The 17,646-nt window shown below is 45.8% G+C and overlaps 1 protein-coding gene across 1 annotated transcript in view; it reads right to left on the reverse strand.

The window, feature by feature from the left end:
• Nucleotides 1-17,646, reverse strand: part of LOC101136480 (BOS complex subunit NOMO1) — a 62,022-nt gene that overhangs the window by 22,422 nt on the left and 21,954 nt on the right. The window contains 9 exon segments of the mRNA XM_031002997.3: nucleotides 1,384-1,479; nucleotides 2,028-2,091; nucleotides 5,069-5,156; nucleotides 7,010-7,146; nucleotides 8,549-8,680; nucleotides 8,978-9,119; nucleotides 10,517-10,691; nucleotides 16,056-16,206; nucleotides 16,390-16,495. Coding sequence (XP_030858857.3) covers nucleotides 1,384-1,479; nucleotides 2,028-2,091; nucleotides 5,069-5,156; nucleotides 7,010-7,146; nucleotides 8,549-8,680; nucleotides 8,978-9,119; nucleotides 10,517-10,691; nucleotides 16,056-16,206; nucleotides 16,390-16,495 — 1,091 coding nt within the window.

Genomic DNA, 17,646 nt, shown 5'->3' on the forward strand with positions numbered 1-17,646 from the left:
GTGAAGTTACAAAAATGAATGTAATCAAGCTGAAAGGAGGTAATATGCAGTTACTACCGGTAAGAAGGTAGATTGCTAGTCCTATCAGTAATTCATACTTTCCAAGCAGGGAGACAGTAAATGATAGTAAAAGACAGCAACAGACCTTCAGCAAATCCACCCCCAGCTAAAAACCTGGCTCCCCATCACCAGAAACCAGGGCCAGCCCTGACATTTCTCCCGCCCTAACCCAGTGGTCACTTTAGTGCCATGTCTCATCAACTCAGTCCCTCACCGACTCTCCGACCAGTCCGTCGCTCTCCATCTCTGCAGCCACTAGTCTGGGGCCCCCATTGCCTCCCCCTGCCTCCACCACCTCCCACTCTCAGGCCTCTTCTGTCTGTTCTCCACTCGGCCAATGGGGGACCTTTCAGGAAGAAAAATGTCATTCCTCTATGTAAAACACGTCAATTGCATCATGGGACAAAGACTATGGACCCTAACATGGCCTGGCCCCCCGCAGCCTACCTGTCCTGCGTGCCCCCAAGGTCAAGCTCAAAGCACTCAGAACAGTTGTCATTTTACGGTTCTGCATGTGAGTATCTGACCACTGTTCCCCCCATGAGACTGTCAATCCCATAAGTGTAGGGGCTGTGGCCTCATAAGCCCAGTGCCTAAACACTGAAGACTCTCAGTTATTCAGTCATCATGTACTCTGCAGGGATGACGGATGGATAAACAGACGGTGGACAGAAAGATGGAAACATAGCTGGAAAGGTGACTTCAACCAGGGGCAGGAGGGAGACAGGGACTGCGATTCCCATTCTACTTGACAAAGACGGTCATGTTGCCAAAACTCTTTCATTTCTCAAGAAAATTGGGGCATCACAGGTACCTCACCACACTGCAAAAATTCCCTGAAAGGTGACATTCACATGAACGTGACCTTCGGTGAGGGACTTGCCTTTCAAATACTTCCTCTCTCACGACCCTTCTCTTATACCAGGTGCCATCTCTATTTCCCAAGCCTTCAAGCAAAAGTCTAAAGAAAAATAGGCAATTTGAATTTGCTAAAACACTTGAAATACAATGCACAAACCCCAGAGATTTTTTTTTCCTTAGCAAAGATGAGAAGTACAAAGAGTTCAAACAGAAATTGAAGACACTGAAACAAGCTGTCACAACGCTCTTCCTCACCTACGGGTAATTTCTGAATCAGAAAAGGAAAGGATCAAGGCTGCTGGGAACTGACGGCAATGTCCTATAAGAGAGGGAAGGCCATTTGTATATACATCTAGAGATAAGAAATCAAAACTAATTTCCAGAGAGCCTATTAGAGACTCCCCAGGCCTCATCCACACCCTCTCCCGCCACTCTCGGCCCACTGCAGAACGCTCATCTTACTTGATAGTCACAGTGACATCCACCATTTTGTCGGTGGTGATAGTTCCAAGGACATGGTGGCGAATGGCTGTCAATGTCAAGATACTAGGTGAAGACCTACAAATCAAAGGAGAGGAAACACTAGAACCTACTCATTCTCAGAAGATCATCAGCAATACCCTTTTTGGGCATCCTTCTTCACCCTAAATATACTACAGAAAATTGCTCTTAGTCTGGGGTAAAATAACTCTGGAGATCCAGAGAAGTATTCTAAAGAGTAAACTAATTCTCCACTCCACAACTTTATGCTTCCAATTCCCAGTGAAACCCACACACGTCTGTAAAAATACAAAAATGGCAGACTTGAACTTGACAGATGCCCATCGGTGAGGGCTGGGAGATTTGACAAAGCTTCTATTTAAGGCACTTCAAAAACACAGCCCTCTATCCTGGGGTTACAGAATTCTTGGGAAAGGGATCCTGTCTCCGGTTCCTCAGTAACTAATCCAAGTGTCTTAAAATCCTTATCTAGAAATGCTGTTGAAGGCCTAACCTTGCCTCTTTCAGAAACAAAACAGAAAAACTCCTTTTGTTCTCTGAAGTAAATGAAGAATCCTTCACGGAATGTATACAAACACCACAAAGCATTCAATTCCCAGGCTTACGTGTCATAGGTGTAGAACGCTTGCTCAAACCGGTGGCAGGAGCGAGGGGTCACTTTGTACACACCTACAGACAGGAAATCAAAAGTAATTTTCAGAGAATGGCATCTATTACACTGAGCAATTCCGACATCTGAAATCGAGCGGCAGCTCTTTGCACGTGAAAACTCAAACGTATCGCAGATCTGCAATAATGGGATCAGAAATACTGGGCAGGCATCGTTTTCACTGCCTATGAAGGCGTCTTACCAATGACCCGATCCATGCAATGGCCCGATCACAGGCGCATGATTTTCATTTTCCATAAGGTAACAACTCACAGTAGTTAAATCTGCACAGACCAAGTGAACGGACCCATGCACGAGAAGGAACAGAAAGTACGTTTCTACTGCAAATTGGACTGAGGATAATTTTCTACTTAAAAGATTCTATTAAGGATCCAAGAGATAACCACAGCCTCAATTTCTTCCTATAAATATTCCTAAAAAGGAGGTAAGGAGTAAGGGAAGCCCCAGAAAAGTGTGAGTCTGTGTGGGAGGACACTCCGAGTAGGGGTACATTTCATCACTTGCCAGAGGAACACAGTCAATTTCAGGAAGATACAAGGAATAACAATGTATTTCCCCCAAATCATCATTAACCAATATTTTGGCCACACTTCCTACAAAAACCTGAAATTAGCTAAAACCACCCTGCTGTTTTCATTGCACTCAACAAGCCCCAGAGTAGTTACCATCAAAAAAAAAAAAAAAAATCAGGTTTCTCTGTTTGTTTGGTCTTTCATTCAACAAATATCGACAGAGCACCTCTTCCTGGCCAGGTATTATGCTAGGTACTGGTACACAGTGGGGAATGACAGAGCAGTGGTCCCTGCCTTCATGGAGTTTACCATCCACAGAGAGGGGGAGCATCTGACAGCCACAAACACATCAATTGTGGCACATGTAAGAAGGGGATAGAAGTGAGTGCTGAGAGCAAGAGTGTAGGAGGCAGGCCTAAGTGGCCCTGGAGGCCATCCTTCCCCAGGGAAGCAATACTGAACTGATGGGTAAGAAGGCCCCAGCTAGGAGGGGCAGGAGGACATATCCACAGAGAACAGCATCTGCCTCACAGGCTGGCTCACTGTTTCCTCAACAGGCATCCTTCCTGCCTTGAGAACAAACCCTGGTTATGTTGAGGGTGGCAACATGCTCAGCCTCGGGTAGCACATCCAACTGTCCCAGCCTCCCTTGCAGCTAGAAGTAACCATGTGGCACGGTTCCGCCCAATAATACAGACAAGTAGCTTACTGGAGGAGGGGGCACAAGGAAATGTTTGCCCACCCTCTCCTTGACTTCCTCCTTTAAACATAAGTTTTCTAACCACAGCCGTCTTGAAAATAGAAGGCAAAAAATAGAAGGGAAAGGCCTAAAGAATCACAAAGACACCACCCCTAACATCTACCAGCTGCTGAACCCATGCTGGCAGCCACGCACTGCCACACTTCTTTATTGAGCCAAATAAACTACCACTTGCCGATGGCACTGCTGTATGGATTTTGTTACATGTAGCCAAAGGCAGCTGAACTGACACCCAGAAGGACAGAGTGGCTGGAGTAGAGACAGTGGCAGACAGGGCTGGGTTACACAGGAGCTAAGATCAGGTTAAGGAGTTTGTATTTTATCTTGGGAACCAAACGGAGGAGCCACTGAATTATTCATTAGGAAAATGCAAAACAAAACCACAATGAGACACGACTTCACATCTACCAAGATGACTATAATAAAACAGACAGTAACAAATGTTGGCAAAGGAGGTGAAGAAACAGGAACCCTCGTGCATTGCTGGTGGGAATATCAAATGACACAGCCTCTGTGGAAAACAATTTGACAGTTTCTTAAAAGGTTAAACATAAATTTATCACACAATGCAGCAATTCCATTCCTAGATATCGAAACAAGAAAAATGAAAACATACGGACACAAAGACTTGTACAAGAATGTCCGTAACATTAGTCATAACAGCGTCAAACTGGAAACCACTCAAATATCCACCAACTGATAAATGGATACACAAAATATGATATAACCACACACCAGAATACTACACAGCAATGTAACAGAACAAACTACTGATATGTGCCATGACACAGATAAACTTCAAAAACATGTTAAATAAAAGAAGCCAAACAAAATACCAGCATCGTATGATAAACGTCCAAAAAAAGCCAATCCATGGGGACAGAAAATAGATCAGTGGCTGGCCATGGCTAGAAACAGGGATTAACTGTCAACGGGCACAGAGGATCTTACATTGTGGGTGATGAACAAATCTAAAACTGGATTCTGGCCATGGTTGTGCAACTTGATAAATTTACTACAAATCATTTTATTGTACATCTTAAATAGGTGAGTTTTATATGCAAATTCTGCCTCCAAAAAAAGCCATTATAAAAGAGAGGGTTGGGTGCAGCAGCTCACACCTGTAATCCCAGCACTTTGGGAGGCTGAGGCGGGCGGATCACTTTAGGTCAGGAGTTTGAGACCAGCCTGGACAATGTGGTAAAACCCATCCCTACTAAAAATACAAAAATTAGCGGGATGTGGTGGCAGGCACCTGTAATCCCAGCTACTCGAGAGGCTGAGGCAGGAGAATCGCTTGAACCCAGGAGGCGGAGGCTGCAGTGAGCCAAGATCGAGCCACTACACTCCAGCCTGGGTGACAGAGCAAGACTCCATCTCAAAAAAAAAAAAAGAGAAAAAAAAAAATGAGAAAGAGCGAGAAGCCACTGAAAACTTTTAAGTAAAGTGGGAAATGATTCAAATTTTAAAACAGCACTATAAAGAGAGGTCATTGGCCAATGGTATATTTTTGGAGGTGAAAGGGCCCAGTGGTCTCTACCCAACTCAAACCCAAGACAGACAGAAAAACAAGAGCAGGTTGAACACACAGAAATTGAAAGCTTGATGCAAACAGAACCAAGGTAGAAAAAAATGCCTTCAAAACCAACCTCTGGTGCCTTTCCATTTTTCTAATTCATGGCACATCAATCCTTCCAAACTTACCAGGCTTGGACAGGCAGAATCGGTTGACTCCTTTGGAGAGGTTATAAATCCCCACATTCTCACGCCCATTTCCATCCTGATAAAATTCCTAAGGGAGCAAAGCCAATACAATGACTTACTAAGAGAGATGGAGACACCAAGATGATTAATAATATTTCTCTTTCCAAACCTGTCATCTGTTTTGCCCATTAATCATTGGAGCAGTTGGGTGCCACAGGAAAATTAAAAACCTCCCAAAACTTCCAACAAAAGTGTGCTATTTTTCATTCAATCAACTAATATTTATTGAGCACCTGCTATGTGACAGACACAAGGCTGGGCCTTGGGAGTCATGACCATGGCTCCTGCTCTCACAGGGCTTATGTTCTAATACAGGAAGACAAAATCAACGCATCAACAAATAAATTAGTGATCTCAACTGGTCAGTAATGAAGCTGTGAAAATAAACAGGAAAGCAAGAGAAGAACAATCCACGCCTAGGGGTCTTTAGCTTGCTGGTCCCAGGGCACATCTCTCCTGAACAATAGGGCTGTGCCTGAATGAGGAGGAAAAACCAATGACACGTGTTTCTGGAGAAGACACAGCACTCCAGGCAGAGGGGAGAGTATGTGCAAAGGCCCCGAGGAGAGAGTGAGCTTGGTGTGGGACTGCAGAGGACAACTGTGGCTGGGGCCCGGCGAGTGAGGGGACAGTGGGAGGAGATAAAGAAGGGGTTAAGGAAGTGTCAAAAAAAAAAAAAAAAAAAGGATCTTATTACAGGAGAGCTGGAAATCCACTCCATTGCTGGAAGGGAAAGGTTTCCTAAATATCTATCACTTATTATGAACCGGATATTAATCGATCTCCTATAACAAATCGACCTGTCGAGTTTTTGTAATTAAGCAGTTAGGGGAGTAAGCTGGCACATGAAACACCAGTTCCAATTCTTCTAATTTCTCTACAGAGAAACTAAGACCTGACGATGACATCTGCCACCGCTCGACATCAAAACATTATAGAAATTCACGAAGGGATCTACAGAGGTACTCCTGAAACCCATTTCACACTGCCTTTCAGGCCACAGAGACCACAGTCAACAAGAAGCTAAGATCCTGTTTACAGCTTCTTCCCCTGTGCTGGAATAAATACACCAGAGAAGGTGGGGCACAATGGCTTACGCCTGTAATCCTGGCACTCTGCGAGGCCAACGCGGGTGGATCCCCTGAGGCCAGGAGTTTAAGACCAGTCTTGCCAACATGGTGGAACTCTGTCTCTAACAAAAATACAAAAAAAAAAAAAAAATTAGCTGGGCATGGTGGCACACACCTCTAGTCCCAGCTACTCGGGAGGCTGAGGCAGGAGAATCACTTGAACCCGGGAGGCGGAGGTTTCAGTGAGCCGAGATTGTGCCACTGCACTCCAGCCTGGGCAACAGAGCAAGACTCCATCTCAAAAAAAAAAAAAAAAAAAAAAAAAAAATATATATATATATATATATATATCTCTCAGAGAAACTCACTTGGCAGTACAGAGCGGTGTACACCAAGGACACTTTGATACCTAAGAGGGTTCACTTAAGCCCTGCCATAACCCTGAGAAGTAGGTATTAAGATCTCAATTTTCGGTGAAAGCTGAGGCTGAGAAGCAGTAAATGAATTCACCCAAAGCTATTATTCCTAATAATATAAAGCCAGTGTGCTCTGCACTGTACCAAAGGCCACCCCGAATCACCAGTCAGATTTAGTGCAGGGCCAGGACAAGGAAACCTCCTAAATACAGGGGTCCTTCCACTGAGAGAGTATAAATGCTTCCTGAATATGCGTTGCGTAACAGGTGGGCGAGTGGAGAGGCAGAAAAGGAAATCTGACTTGCCTACGTTTACAATATTCCTGGGATCAGTCTTTCTTGACATCCACAAGGCGAGCGTTTTTCCAAATAAGAGACTCCATAAGCCGTACATACCAGAGTGATGGCGTGAGACAGGGAACATCTCAGCATGTAGCCCGTCTGCCTGAACTCAACTGCAGACACGTCATCCTCCAGCACTTCCACCTCCAGGCTCTTGTTCTTCCAGCACCAATCCTCATGCATGATGCTTACTGCAAAAGCAAACACCAAAAACGGATACATGGGCGTGGAGCACACCACCTCCCTGCACGCCACCAGAAACAACGATCAGGAATTAACTAATTTTAAAAAGCAGGTGTGTATGTAGACATAAAGATAGAAATATACACATACATATATTTATAACTAGCAGTATTTGGAATAAATTACTGCTAAAGAAAACCTGGAGTCGAGCGTGGTGGCTCATGCCTATAATCCCAGCACTCTGGGAGGCCGAGGCAGTTGGATGGCTTGAAGCCAGGAGTTCAAGACCAGTCTGACCAACATAGCAAAACCCCATCTCTACTAAAAATACAAAAGTTATCCAGGCATGGTGGTGCATGCCTGTAATCCCAGCTACTCGGGAAGCTGAGGCAAGAGAATCTCCTGCACCCAGAAGGCGGAGAGGTTGCAGTGAGCCAAGGTCGTGCCACCACACTCCAGCCTGGGTGACAGAGCGAGGCTAAATTTCAAAAAAAAAAAGAAAGAAAAACTGGAACCAATGTCTATTACATCAAGAAAGAAATCTAATGGGGCCTGTAAGATCAGGCTGCAAGTAAGGTATTCAGGGATCCACAAACTTTTTCTGTAACTCTTTTCGGTTTTGCAGGCCACATGCTTTGTCAGCCTCAACCACTCGACTTGGCCACTGTTACACATGAGCAGCCATAGAGAATCCATAAACAAATGGGCAAGGCTGTATTCTAAGGAAACTATGCTTATAAAAAAGGCAGTTTTTGTAGTCTGCCAAGCCCTGCCATAACAGAAAATATTAATATAATTCCAGAAAAAGCAGTCTGTTTTATAAGCTATCCACTGCCAGCAGCCCCAAGCTGATTTCTGAAAAAGCAGAAATACAGGCAAGAAGTGGCTTCTTAAGAAGGGCAAGGAAAAGGGAAGTAACGTTTGTGGGCACCAGCTACTTAGCTGGCTCTCTGCACAACGGGCTTTATAAACTTTACTTCTTTTAGTCTTATATTCTGCAGAAAGGTTCTATTACGTCTAGTTTACAGATGGGAAAACTGAGTTTCGGGGAGGTCAGGTACCTTGCCATGGCCAGTACTCAGCACCAGTACTGCTAAGTTAGTAGAACACATCAGTGGAACTATTTCACACTCCTTTTTCTGGCCTTTAGAAATAAAATGCCATACGTCGGGGCACCCTCCCTGAACAGAAGCAGCCACTGGGCTGTGCAGACAAGGTGGCGGTCAGCTCAGGGCCTGGACTCCTCCATGCTTGTCCAACACTAAATAATGCAGTCAAGGTCACGAGGCAAAGACGACTTAAAGCAAGGAAAGGTACATGGTCGTGATACAATTTGAGACCTGAGTTTTAGAAAGTTTACAAAGACAAGAAGTGTGTGAGGGCCACAGGATGTTGCATTCCAATTCTTACTTTTGTATTTTCCAGGGAGCACGTTGTCAAAGGTGAAAGTCATGGCGTTGACCTTGCCGGAGAGCTGGAGGCTCCGCTTCTCACCCTGGCGGCTCAGGGACTGTAGAGTCACCAGCAAATCACCGCAGGTGTCTGCAGGGAAAAGAAGGGAGGGCTCCATGTGACCCCTCATAAGGCTTCAGCACAGGTTCGAATCCTAACCCTATGTAATAGCTTCTTGCTACTGCTGAGCTCCTAAGAGGCAGTGGCTGGAGGCAGACGGGGTGCTTCTTTCAAGCTAACATGCACCCACTTGACTCCAAGAAGCCTCCCTCGCATGCAGGTGATCAGTAGCAAACAACAAAGGCAAAAGGAAAAGTTTCCCAAATCCCATTCCTACCGGCTGACTTCTTTGAAACTATGTGTTCTTACTTTCCAGTGATATCTTACCCAAACAGGAGACTTTCCCAGAAACTGATGCCAAGAACTGTACAAAGGCCACATCCATCACGGGCCTGTCGGTCACAGTAAGAGGAAATGTCTGGGGTTTCAACGTCAGCCGTGCTCTGGTTTCTGCCTCAGGAACCATCACCTGCGGAAACGTGGATGGAACGTTAGAGGCTGCATTCGGGGAGATCTTCCCCCTGACCTACAGGGCGCTAGAACATTCATCTGGGACCAAGGCTAAAGAGATTTTGAAGGCCAAAGGTTCGTTTCCAGGCCGATTTTACAATCACAACAAATCCACGAATAACTGGTGTGAAGTAAACACAGTTCCACCCAGATGAAAAACTAGCCTCAACAGACCCATGTGTATGAACAAAAGTCTATCTGGCCTAATTCCCCACGGGCACACAAAGCGGACATGCCTTACTTACATACTAGAAACCATCCTACATCCCAGTCACTTTTCCAGGCTTCGGATCACTTGTAGCATAAGCTCTGAACCTGTCAACACTATGTGGATGACACTTTGGTGGAATTAAGTCATTTTCTTCCTCCTATTGTTCTGTGTGCCTTTCATGGGCTAAGAGGAGGAACAGGTGAAGGCAGCAGTGGTCAACTCTTTCATCCCTAGTAAAGACAACACTGCCCTTCCTTGGAGAAGTCCATCATGCTTCCAAAAGGGCTTCCAAAGACTTGTCAATGTGGACATCTTTGCAAGAAGCCAGCTACCATCTAATAAAGGCAGCTGTCAACCCACACACCACGCTGTTCTGTGGAAGCAGGGAGAACGCAATCTCCTACCCTGTTCCCCACAGAGGGAGGGACCCCACTTTGCCCTAGAGGAGAGCAGAGTCTAACAGGGAACCTTCTCAGCCCTCTCCCTTTGTGTTATTTGCTCTTCCACAGGGAGGAAGGGCAGCTGCTGATTTGATGGGTGAGAGCCCACGGAAACAGTCTCTCCCCAAGGGCAGGGCCACTGCACTGAAAGGCATGGTGGGCTGACCTCTGCTCTGTCCTGTCTCTTGCTTGCTTGGGCCAGCTGTGGCTTGGGCCTTCACCATGGTGATGAGACCACAGGCCAGACCGTCTCCCCGTTCTCGGCCTGCTTGAATGGATAAGTCGCATGGTCCCTGCCTAGCCATCTCGAAGTCAAGGCAAAGCAGGAAATGGGAAGCTCCATTTTGGCCTGGGGTCCCAGAAGCCATGCACTATGGCCATTTTTGAGCTGCCATTAGTAGAGTTCATTTTTGGTGTCCTCTTGGACTCATCGACATTCTACAGCAGCCAGAAGCCTGAAGGTAGAGGAGTGACTGGCAGCCTGATACTAATAAACATCAAGACTGGAAAAAAGAGAGGCAGATGGCATTATTTTTTAGCTGGATGCCTATCTGACTCTCCTCTACTGGTGCAGGATTGTAAAGACTTAGAAACAAGAAGTTGGAAACTGGAATGCTCCTTCTCTAACCCCATTTGACCTAATAACCCTTCCAAAAATCACTGCTTTTTCTCAAAACATTTTAAATTTAAAACAATGCAACGCACCTGCACTTTGTAAGTCCCTGGTTTTGCTTTAAAACAAAATGATCCATGAGCATCTGTCTCCACGGTGACCAAAGACTTGTCCTTGTCTTGAGATGACAGGACAACTTTGTATTTATTCATCTGCTTGATGGTGTCGGGGAAGCGAATGATTGATATCTGACCACAGACACTGAACCTGCAAAGAGAAGACCATTCATTCCAGCACGAGGACTCAATTATAACAGGAAAGGCTCTTATCGACCAAAAAAGATGCAGCCCTCTCCCAGCCCTTGTTCCTGAGAATAGTCTAATCTTAATGAAGAGACAGAATGCAGTCCAGATGATTCTGGTTTTAAAAGGCAACCTTCATTCTGGTTTTAAAAAGCAACCTTCAGAAGCAAGACTGGGCATCTTTCTACAGAACAGGGGCCCGTAGTGGGGCTGTTTGTGTGTTCCGGGTGACATCTGGCAATCCCCCACTGCAGAGGCAATTTTAAGAAAATCTGCAGATAATAAAAACGTTTCAGGTAATTGGATCGTTGACAGCGGAGCGGCCTTGGACTGAGAATGTGGGCTAGCCCTTAAAAGCAAGAGCTCTAAGCTGCCTAAGAAACTGTGGCATTACCAGGCCATCAAATAAGTCAGGATTATCAAAGACGTCTTCCTTGCTTGTGATTATATATAATACATGGATGAAAGCAAACTGGGAGATTGGAACAGAAAAGGTAATTAAGTTAAAAAATGCAAAGCTAAAATTGAACTCCTTGGGAGGCAGGAGCCACAAATGTAACTTATAACTGAAAAGCCCTGTTAAGGTAATGATTCAGATTTGAGATTCTAAATAAGGAGTAAGGTGTTGCAAGGCATCCCTCGAATAACACATGAGAGGCCCCCCTACAACGACCATCATCCTTGGAGTGCTGGTCTTCATTTCTGAAGCAGCTGGTGTGTTAAAGTGTAATAGGACATCCCAGCTGGGGGTCACAGTTGTCTTTTCAACTGTTCATTTTAAAGAATCTTCAAGAATCATTTTAGATAAAAATTAGTTACTTTTGACATAAAGATAATCAAGAATGTTGGATTCTGACAATTAGGGGTACATTAAATGTTGGAACCACCACTCCGCCTCAAATAAAAAAACAGTGGAAAACACAAGGAAATGGTGGAAGATTGTGTATGTGAAATCTAGGAATCATGAAAAACACAGCCATTTCTTCAGAGTGAAGGGACTGCCCAGCTATATGAGCTCACTATCTCCAGCATGGGTCAGCAAACTACGACCCAAGGACCCCCCTCCCGTTTGTGTATGAACTGCAAGCCGAGAAAAAGAATTTTACACTCTTAAGTGGTTAAAATTAAAAAAAAAAAATCAAAAGAAAGATAATATTTCACATGTAAAAATTACATGAAATGCAAATTGTGGTGTCCAAAAATGTAGTTGTGTTGCGCTCTGCCCATTCATTTACAAATTGTCTATCTCAGCTGTTGTCCTAGAGACCGTATGGCTCACGCAGCCTAAAATAGTTATTCTCTGGCTCTCCACAGAGAAAGTGTCCCAATCCCTGACCTAGCATATGCATTTTGGTTCTCACATTCCCCTACTGTGAACTTTCAGAATAAAAGGATGGGAAGCGAACACTGACACAATCATTCCCAAGGACCTGTCATATTCTCTTGATTTGTGTACCTGTCAGGGGACACATCACCTTGTCTATTTCCTATCAAATCTCTTTGCCTCCTTAAGTTGTAAATATTTGAACCATAAATATTGAACCATATGGTTCAAATATTAAAATAGGCACTTATTAAAAAGAAGTGCCTATTTTCCCTAAACCTCAAATCTATACTGGCTTAGTTTGGAAAAATAAACCAAAAGGGTGGTAGAAAAAGGTTCCGTTATACTGAAGCCCTTAAAAATTGATTTGTATCAATAAATTCGTTCAACAGGGTTTAAATACATATATGGACAGAAACAGGTAATATTGGTGGATATTGAGAGAAATCTATTTTCACAGTTATTTGGACAGAAGCCAAAGAGTTTGTTTTTACAATAAATTGAGTAATTTTTTTATTTTACTTTAAAGGAAGACTAGGCACCATGGCTCAGCCTGTAATCCCAGCACTTTGGGAAGCCGAGGCGGGTGGGTCACTTGAGGTCAGGAGTTCGAGACCAGCCTAGCCAACACGGCAAAACCACATCTCTACTAAAAAATATAAAAATTAGCCTGTAATCCCAGCTACTCAGGAGGCTGGGGCAGGAGAATCACTTGAACCCGAGAGGTGGAGGCTGCAGTGAGCCGAGATGGCGCCACTGTACTCCAGCCCGGGCAATGGAGTAAGACCCTGTCTCAAAAAAAAATAAAAAGGAAAAGAAATAGTAAGAAGTATCAGTGTGCTAAAAAGGCAAATGTACTACGTCGGCCAATAAAAAAAAGAGATTTTCCAAAAATGTTCAACAAATGCTATTTTTCTTTCTTTGACCCAAATACTCTACTTTAAAGGAGAAAATAAATACATTTCCTCCATCTCTGTGAACAGCGCCTCCTCCATCTACCCAGTGGCTCAAATAAGAAACCTGTAACCTCAACAGCTCAGGCCTGTGGGTGTGTTCTCCATGTGACCTACCAAATCCATCTACTCCTCCCTCCCTCGCCTGCCAGCCGCCTGGGCCCGGCCACTACCATATCTCCTCCAGACAACCACCACTGCCTCATATCTGGCCCCTCCATTCACACCATGGCTTTCCTCCAGTCCATTCTCCACACAGCAGCCAGGAAGAAAAACAAACTTTTTAAAGTACCATGATCCCTATCACTCCCTTGCCAACTGATAACTCTTTTTTTTTTTTGAGACGGAATCTCACCCTGTCGGCCAGGCTGGAGTGCAATGGTGCAATCTCAGCTCACTGCAACCCCTGCCTCTCGGGTTCAAGCGATTCTCCTGCCTCAGCCTCCTGAGTTGCTGGGATTATAGGCGCGCATCACCATGCCCCGCCAACCTTTTGTATCTTTAGTACAGACCGGGTTTCACCATGCTGGCCAGGCTGGGCTTGAACTCCTGACCTCATGATCCGCCCACCTCAGCCTCCCAAAGTGCTGAGATCATAGGCGTGAGCCACCATGCCCGGCCAACCAACAGACAACTCCTAACGGGTTTCTACTGCATTAGGGAGCAAAGCCCAATCCCAAAGCAAGGCTACAAGGCCCCAGAGCTCCCTGACCTCACCCACCTCCTCCAGCTGTGCAGACTGCCTTTCAGGTCCTTCCTATCCTATGCAGGCCTCTGAGCATGCTGCTTCTCTACTAGGGAAGATCTTTCTTTAGCTAACTTTCAGTCTTTACTAAGGTCTCTGCAACCCAGAGAGCCTTGCAGAGCTCCCACTCGAAATTAGCTCTTCTTGCAGCACCCTGATCTCTTCCCTGCACAACACTCGCCATAATTTAGCAGCATAAATGTATTTGTCTTTTTTGTCTTTTTTTAAAATCTTGTTATTTTATTTTTTAATTTTTATCTCTTTATTTATTTTTAGACCAGCTTATGAAACTAGCTAATTTTTGCATTTTTGGTAGAGATGGTGTTTTGCCAAGTTGCCCAGGTTGGTCTCAAACTCCTGGGCTCAAGCGATCCGCCCGCCTCCGCCTCCCAAAGTGCTGGGATGGATTACAGGTGTGAGGCATTAAGCCTGGCCACAGATGTATTTGTCTTCAGTCTGTCTCCCTGGTAGGGTGAAAGCCCCATCTCTGGAACACTAGTTGGATTAATTATTAGGTACGAAGCATTTTTCAGTGCCTCATCTACAGTAATTGCACAAAGTGTTTATGGAAGGTGGGAAAGACTTAAATCCAAGAATTACTTTCTGAGGGTAATTTGCTTCCCTGTCTTCCATTCACCACTGGACTCCTTGACCTCGACCTCCATCTGTCTACAGAAAAGAGTCACTGTAGCCTCCTCAGTGATCAAGCCAGTGGACTGTGTTCATCAGGGCTCAGCTCCCTGCACCTCCCTGTTGGGCACTACCTCCTACCCCAAACTTACTTTCTTAGCTCCTATGACCTCATGCTCCCTAGGTCCCCCCTGGGCCACCTGGCACTCTGTTTTGGGCCTACTGTTCTAATTCTACCTGCACATACATATTTGAGGTCCTGGCTGCCACCTGCAGCCGAGTCTTCAGGATTTACCATCCATCCAAGTGCCTATTGAAGAGCTCCACCTAGTGGTCCTACAGACCAATGTGGCCAAATCTGAACCCTCATCACCTAACTGGCTTCTCTTTCTGTCCCCAGCCATCACACCTCTCAAGCTGGGCACCCTAAATATCTCACCAGTCTGTCCCTGACTTCCCTACAAGGCAAGCCCTTGTCGTCTCTGCTTTCAGACCTCCCGTGCCCAAGTCCTGTCCCCTTCAAAGCCACTCTACTCCATGCCATTGTTTTCAGAATGCCCTATTGAAAACAATGATCAAAGCTTGTTATATTAATGCTCAAAACCACTCATGGCCCGTTGGCCCCAGTGGGAGAAAGCCCCTACGCCCCGGTGGGGTGTGAGGAGGTGCTATGGGGTTGGCCTCATCATCACCTTCACCTGCCAGTATATTCTGCTCCAGTAGCACCCAGCTTTACACCCGCAGCCACCTCATGCTGCTGTGAGACTGCCTGACTTTGCTCATGCCGCGCTTCTCCCAAGCAGACCCTGCACTCTCCTTCTAAGCTACTGTTTTGTGAGCACCTGTTATGTCTAAAGCTGTTCTGCAGGTTACATGCGGGTGGATCTGGGATCTGACTCCAAAGCCCAAGTTCTTGGCACTACACAATCTTGCTTCAGATGATGGTAAAACCACATGAATTCAACCGCAAGATGTCCCCGCCTGTACTTATAGTATAATGAGTAACGACAAGCAGGAAGAACTACACCAATGACCTGAAGCATCTTCCAATAAGCTTTCTCAACCAACAATACCATCTTCCAAAAACCCTCAAAGATTAAGCAAAGAGGGGTCCTGTGAAAGATCGTGAAAGTCAGACATGAAAGATTTTTTAATTTCACAAGCCCATTTTAACTTGAAGCAAGGGACTTTTCATTAAGCATCCGACATGTCAGTACCTTCAGTTTGTAAGATTTAGAACTAATCTTTCTTGGCCGGGTGCAGTGTCTCACACCTATAATCCCAGCACTTTGGGAGGCCAAAGCAGGCAAACAGCCTGAGGTTAGGAGTTTTGAGACTAGCCTGGCCAACATATAGTGAAACCCTGTCTCTACTAAAAAATACAAAAATTAGCTGGGTGTGGTGGGGCACGCCTGTAGTCCCAGCTACTTGGGAAGCTGAGGCAGGAGAATCACTTGAACCTGGGAGGCAGAGGTTGCAGTGAGTCGAGATGGCACCACTGCACTACAGCCTGGGCAACAGGGCAAGACTCTGTCTCTCAAAAAAAAAAAAAAAAAAAAGTACTAATCTTTCTTAAGTTCTTAAGCTCGGCAAAGACACACAGATCACAAGTCATTTTGTTCTACACTGGCTGCCAGCATATTTACTGGCGCTTCCAAATCCACACGATAAGCTTACCCTGTTGCAATAATGTCAGCCAGCTGAGGCGTGTTCGGTGCAATTTTGATGGTGACCATTTCAAAGTAGAGGTGCTCTTTCTGAGCATGGATGGTGTATGTCCCTGTGGTTATGTTCTCAAGGCGGAATGAGCCATCAGCTTTTGTTTTAACTGTAAAACAAAAACACACAAACAGAAGATAAGCCAAAAACAACAGTGTATCCTTACATGTACACCAGAATACTTGAGACCAAAAGCTGCCATGTTCTCATATAGTCATCAGTTCCTCTCCATTTCTCTCTGTGATCCAAAAAGAGCGCTGGCCATCAGCCTGGGGCTGCTGTGTCAGCCCACCTTTGATTTGGTTATTCAGGGTGACTACTGCTTCTGGAACACCATCTCCTTCGGGTCCGTTCAAGACCCTCCCGGTGACGGAGAATCCCATGACGTGGAACACGGGCTAGAAAACAAAGAACAAGAAGAAGGTGCTCGAAGGTGCTCCTGTGCCAGAGCCACAAAGCCTCCTTCTGCTGCGCCGGCCACCACCTACCATGTCTGCTCCTGCCGCCCACCTCCCAACACTCAGTGCCCCGGTCCTGTGTGCCAGCCGGGCTCCCTCTCACTTTACCCACATCTGTCTTCTCTGTTGTGTTCCCAACACACTGCTGAGTGTCAAACAACAGAAAAGTCTAGAGACTTACTTCCCTCGTTAAAAGGTCACTGACTCAAGCTTCTAGAAGCCCCCCACCCTTACCCCTGTGCCATCTCCTCCCCTCCAGATGCCCCCATTTTGGTGAACCACGTCTTCCTCCAGTCTCCCATGCACACCCCGGCATCACTTTGGATGCCCCGCCCCGCTCCTCCAGCATCGATCAGTCCTGTGGAGTCCACCTCTGCAAGGTCTCACGTGCCGCCTCCTGTCTTTCCACAACCTGAACACAGGTCCTTATGAAATCCACCTAGGCCGGGCGCAGTGGTTCACGCCTGTAATCCCAGCACTTTGGGAGGCCGAGGCAGGCAGATCACTTGAGGTCAGGAGTCCAAGACCAGCCTGGCCAACATGGTGAAGCCCTGTCTCCACTAAAAATACAAAAATTAGCCAGGTGTGGTGGCAGGTGCCTGTAATCCCAGCTACTCGGGAGGCTGAGGCAGGAGAATTGCTTCAACTCGGGATGCGGAGGTTGCAGTGAGCCAAGATAGTGCCAGCCTGTGTGAAGCAGCAAGACTCTGTCTCAAAAAAAAAAAAAAAGAAAAAAAAAAAAGAAATCCACCTAGCTCACCCTCCTCCACCACCATCACTGGCTCACACGTGGTCCCATGCTCCATGTGTCTGTGTCTGTGCCCCACTCGCCTGTGAGCAGCACACCTGTGCTTTCTCTGCAGTTACTGAGCTCCAGCCCTGATCTGTGTATCCCCAAGGTCACCACTGCTAACCTATTTTAGTATCTTCATCAAACTTACCAGTATCTGAAATGTCCTCGTTCGATTTCTTAGTTGTCTCCCTCCCACTAGCATGTTACCTCATGGAGACAGGGACTTTTTCTGTCTTAGTCACCTGGTACACAGCAGGCACTCAATAACTGACTCCTGAATGAATGAATGTGTGCACGC

Source organism: Gorilla gorilla, chromosome 18 (genome assembly GCF_029281585.2).
Source record: "Gorilla gorilla gorilla isolate KB3781 chromosome 18, NHGRI_mGorGor1-v2.1_pri, whole genome shotgun sequence".
Taxonomy (NCBI): domain Eukaryota; kingdom Metazoa; phylum Chordata; class Mammalia; order Primates; family Hominidae; genus Gorilla; species Gorilla gorilla.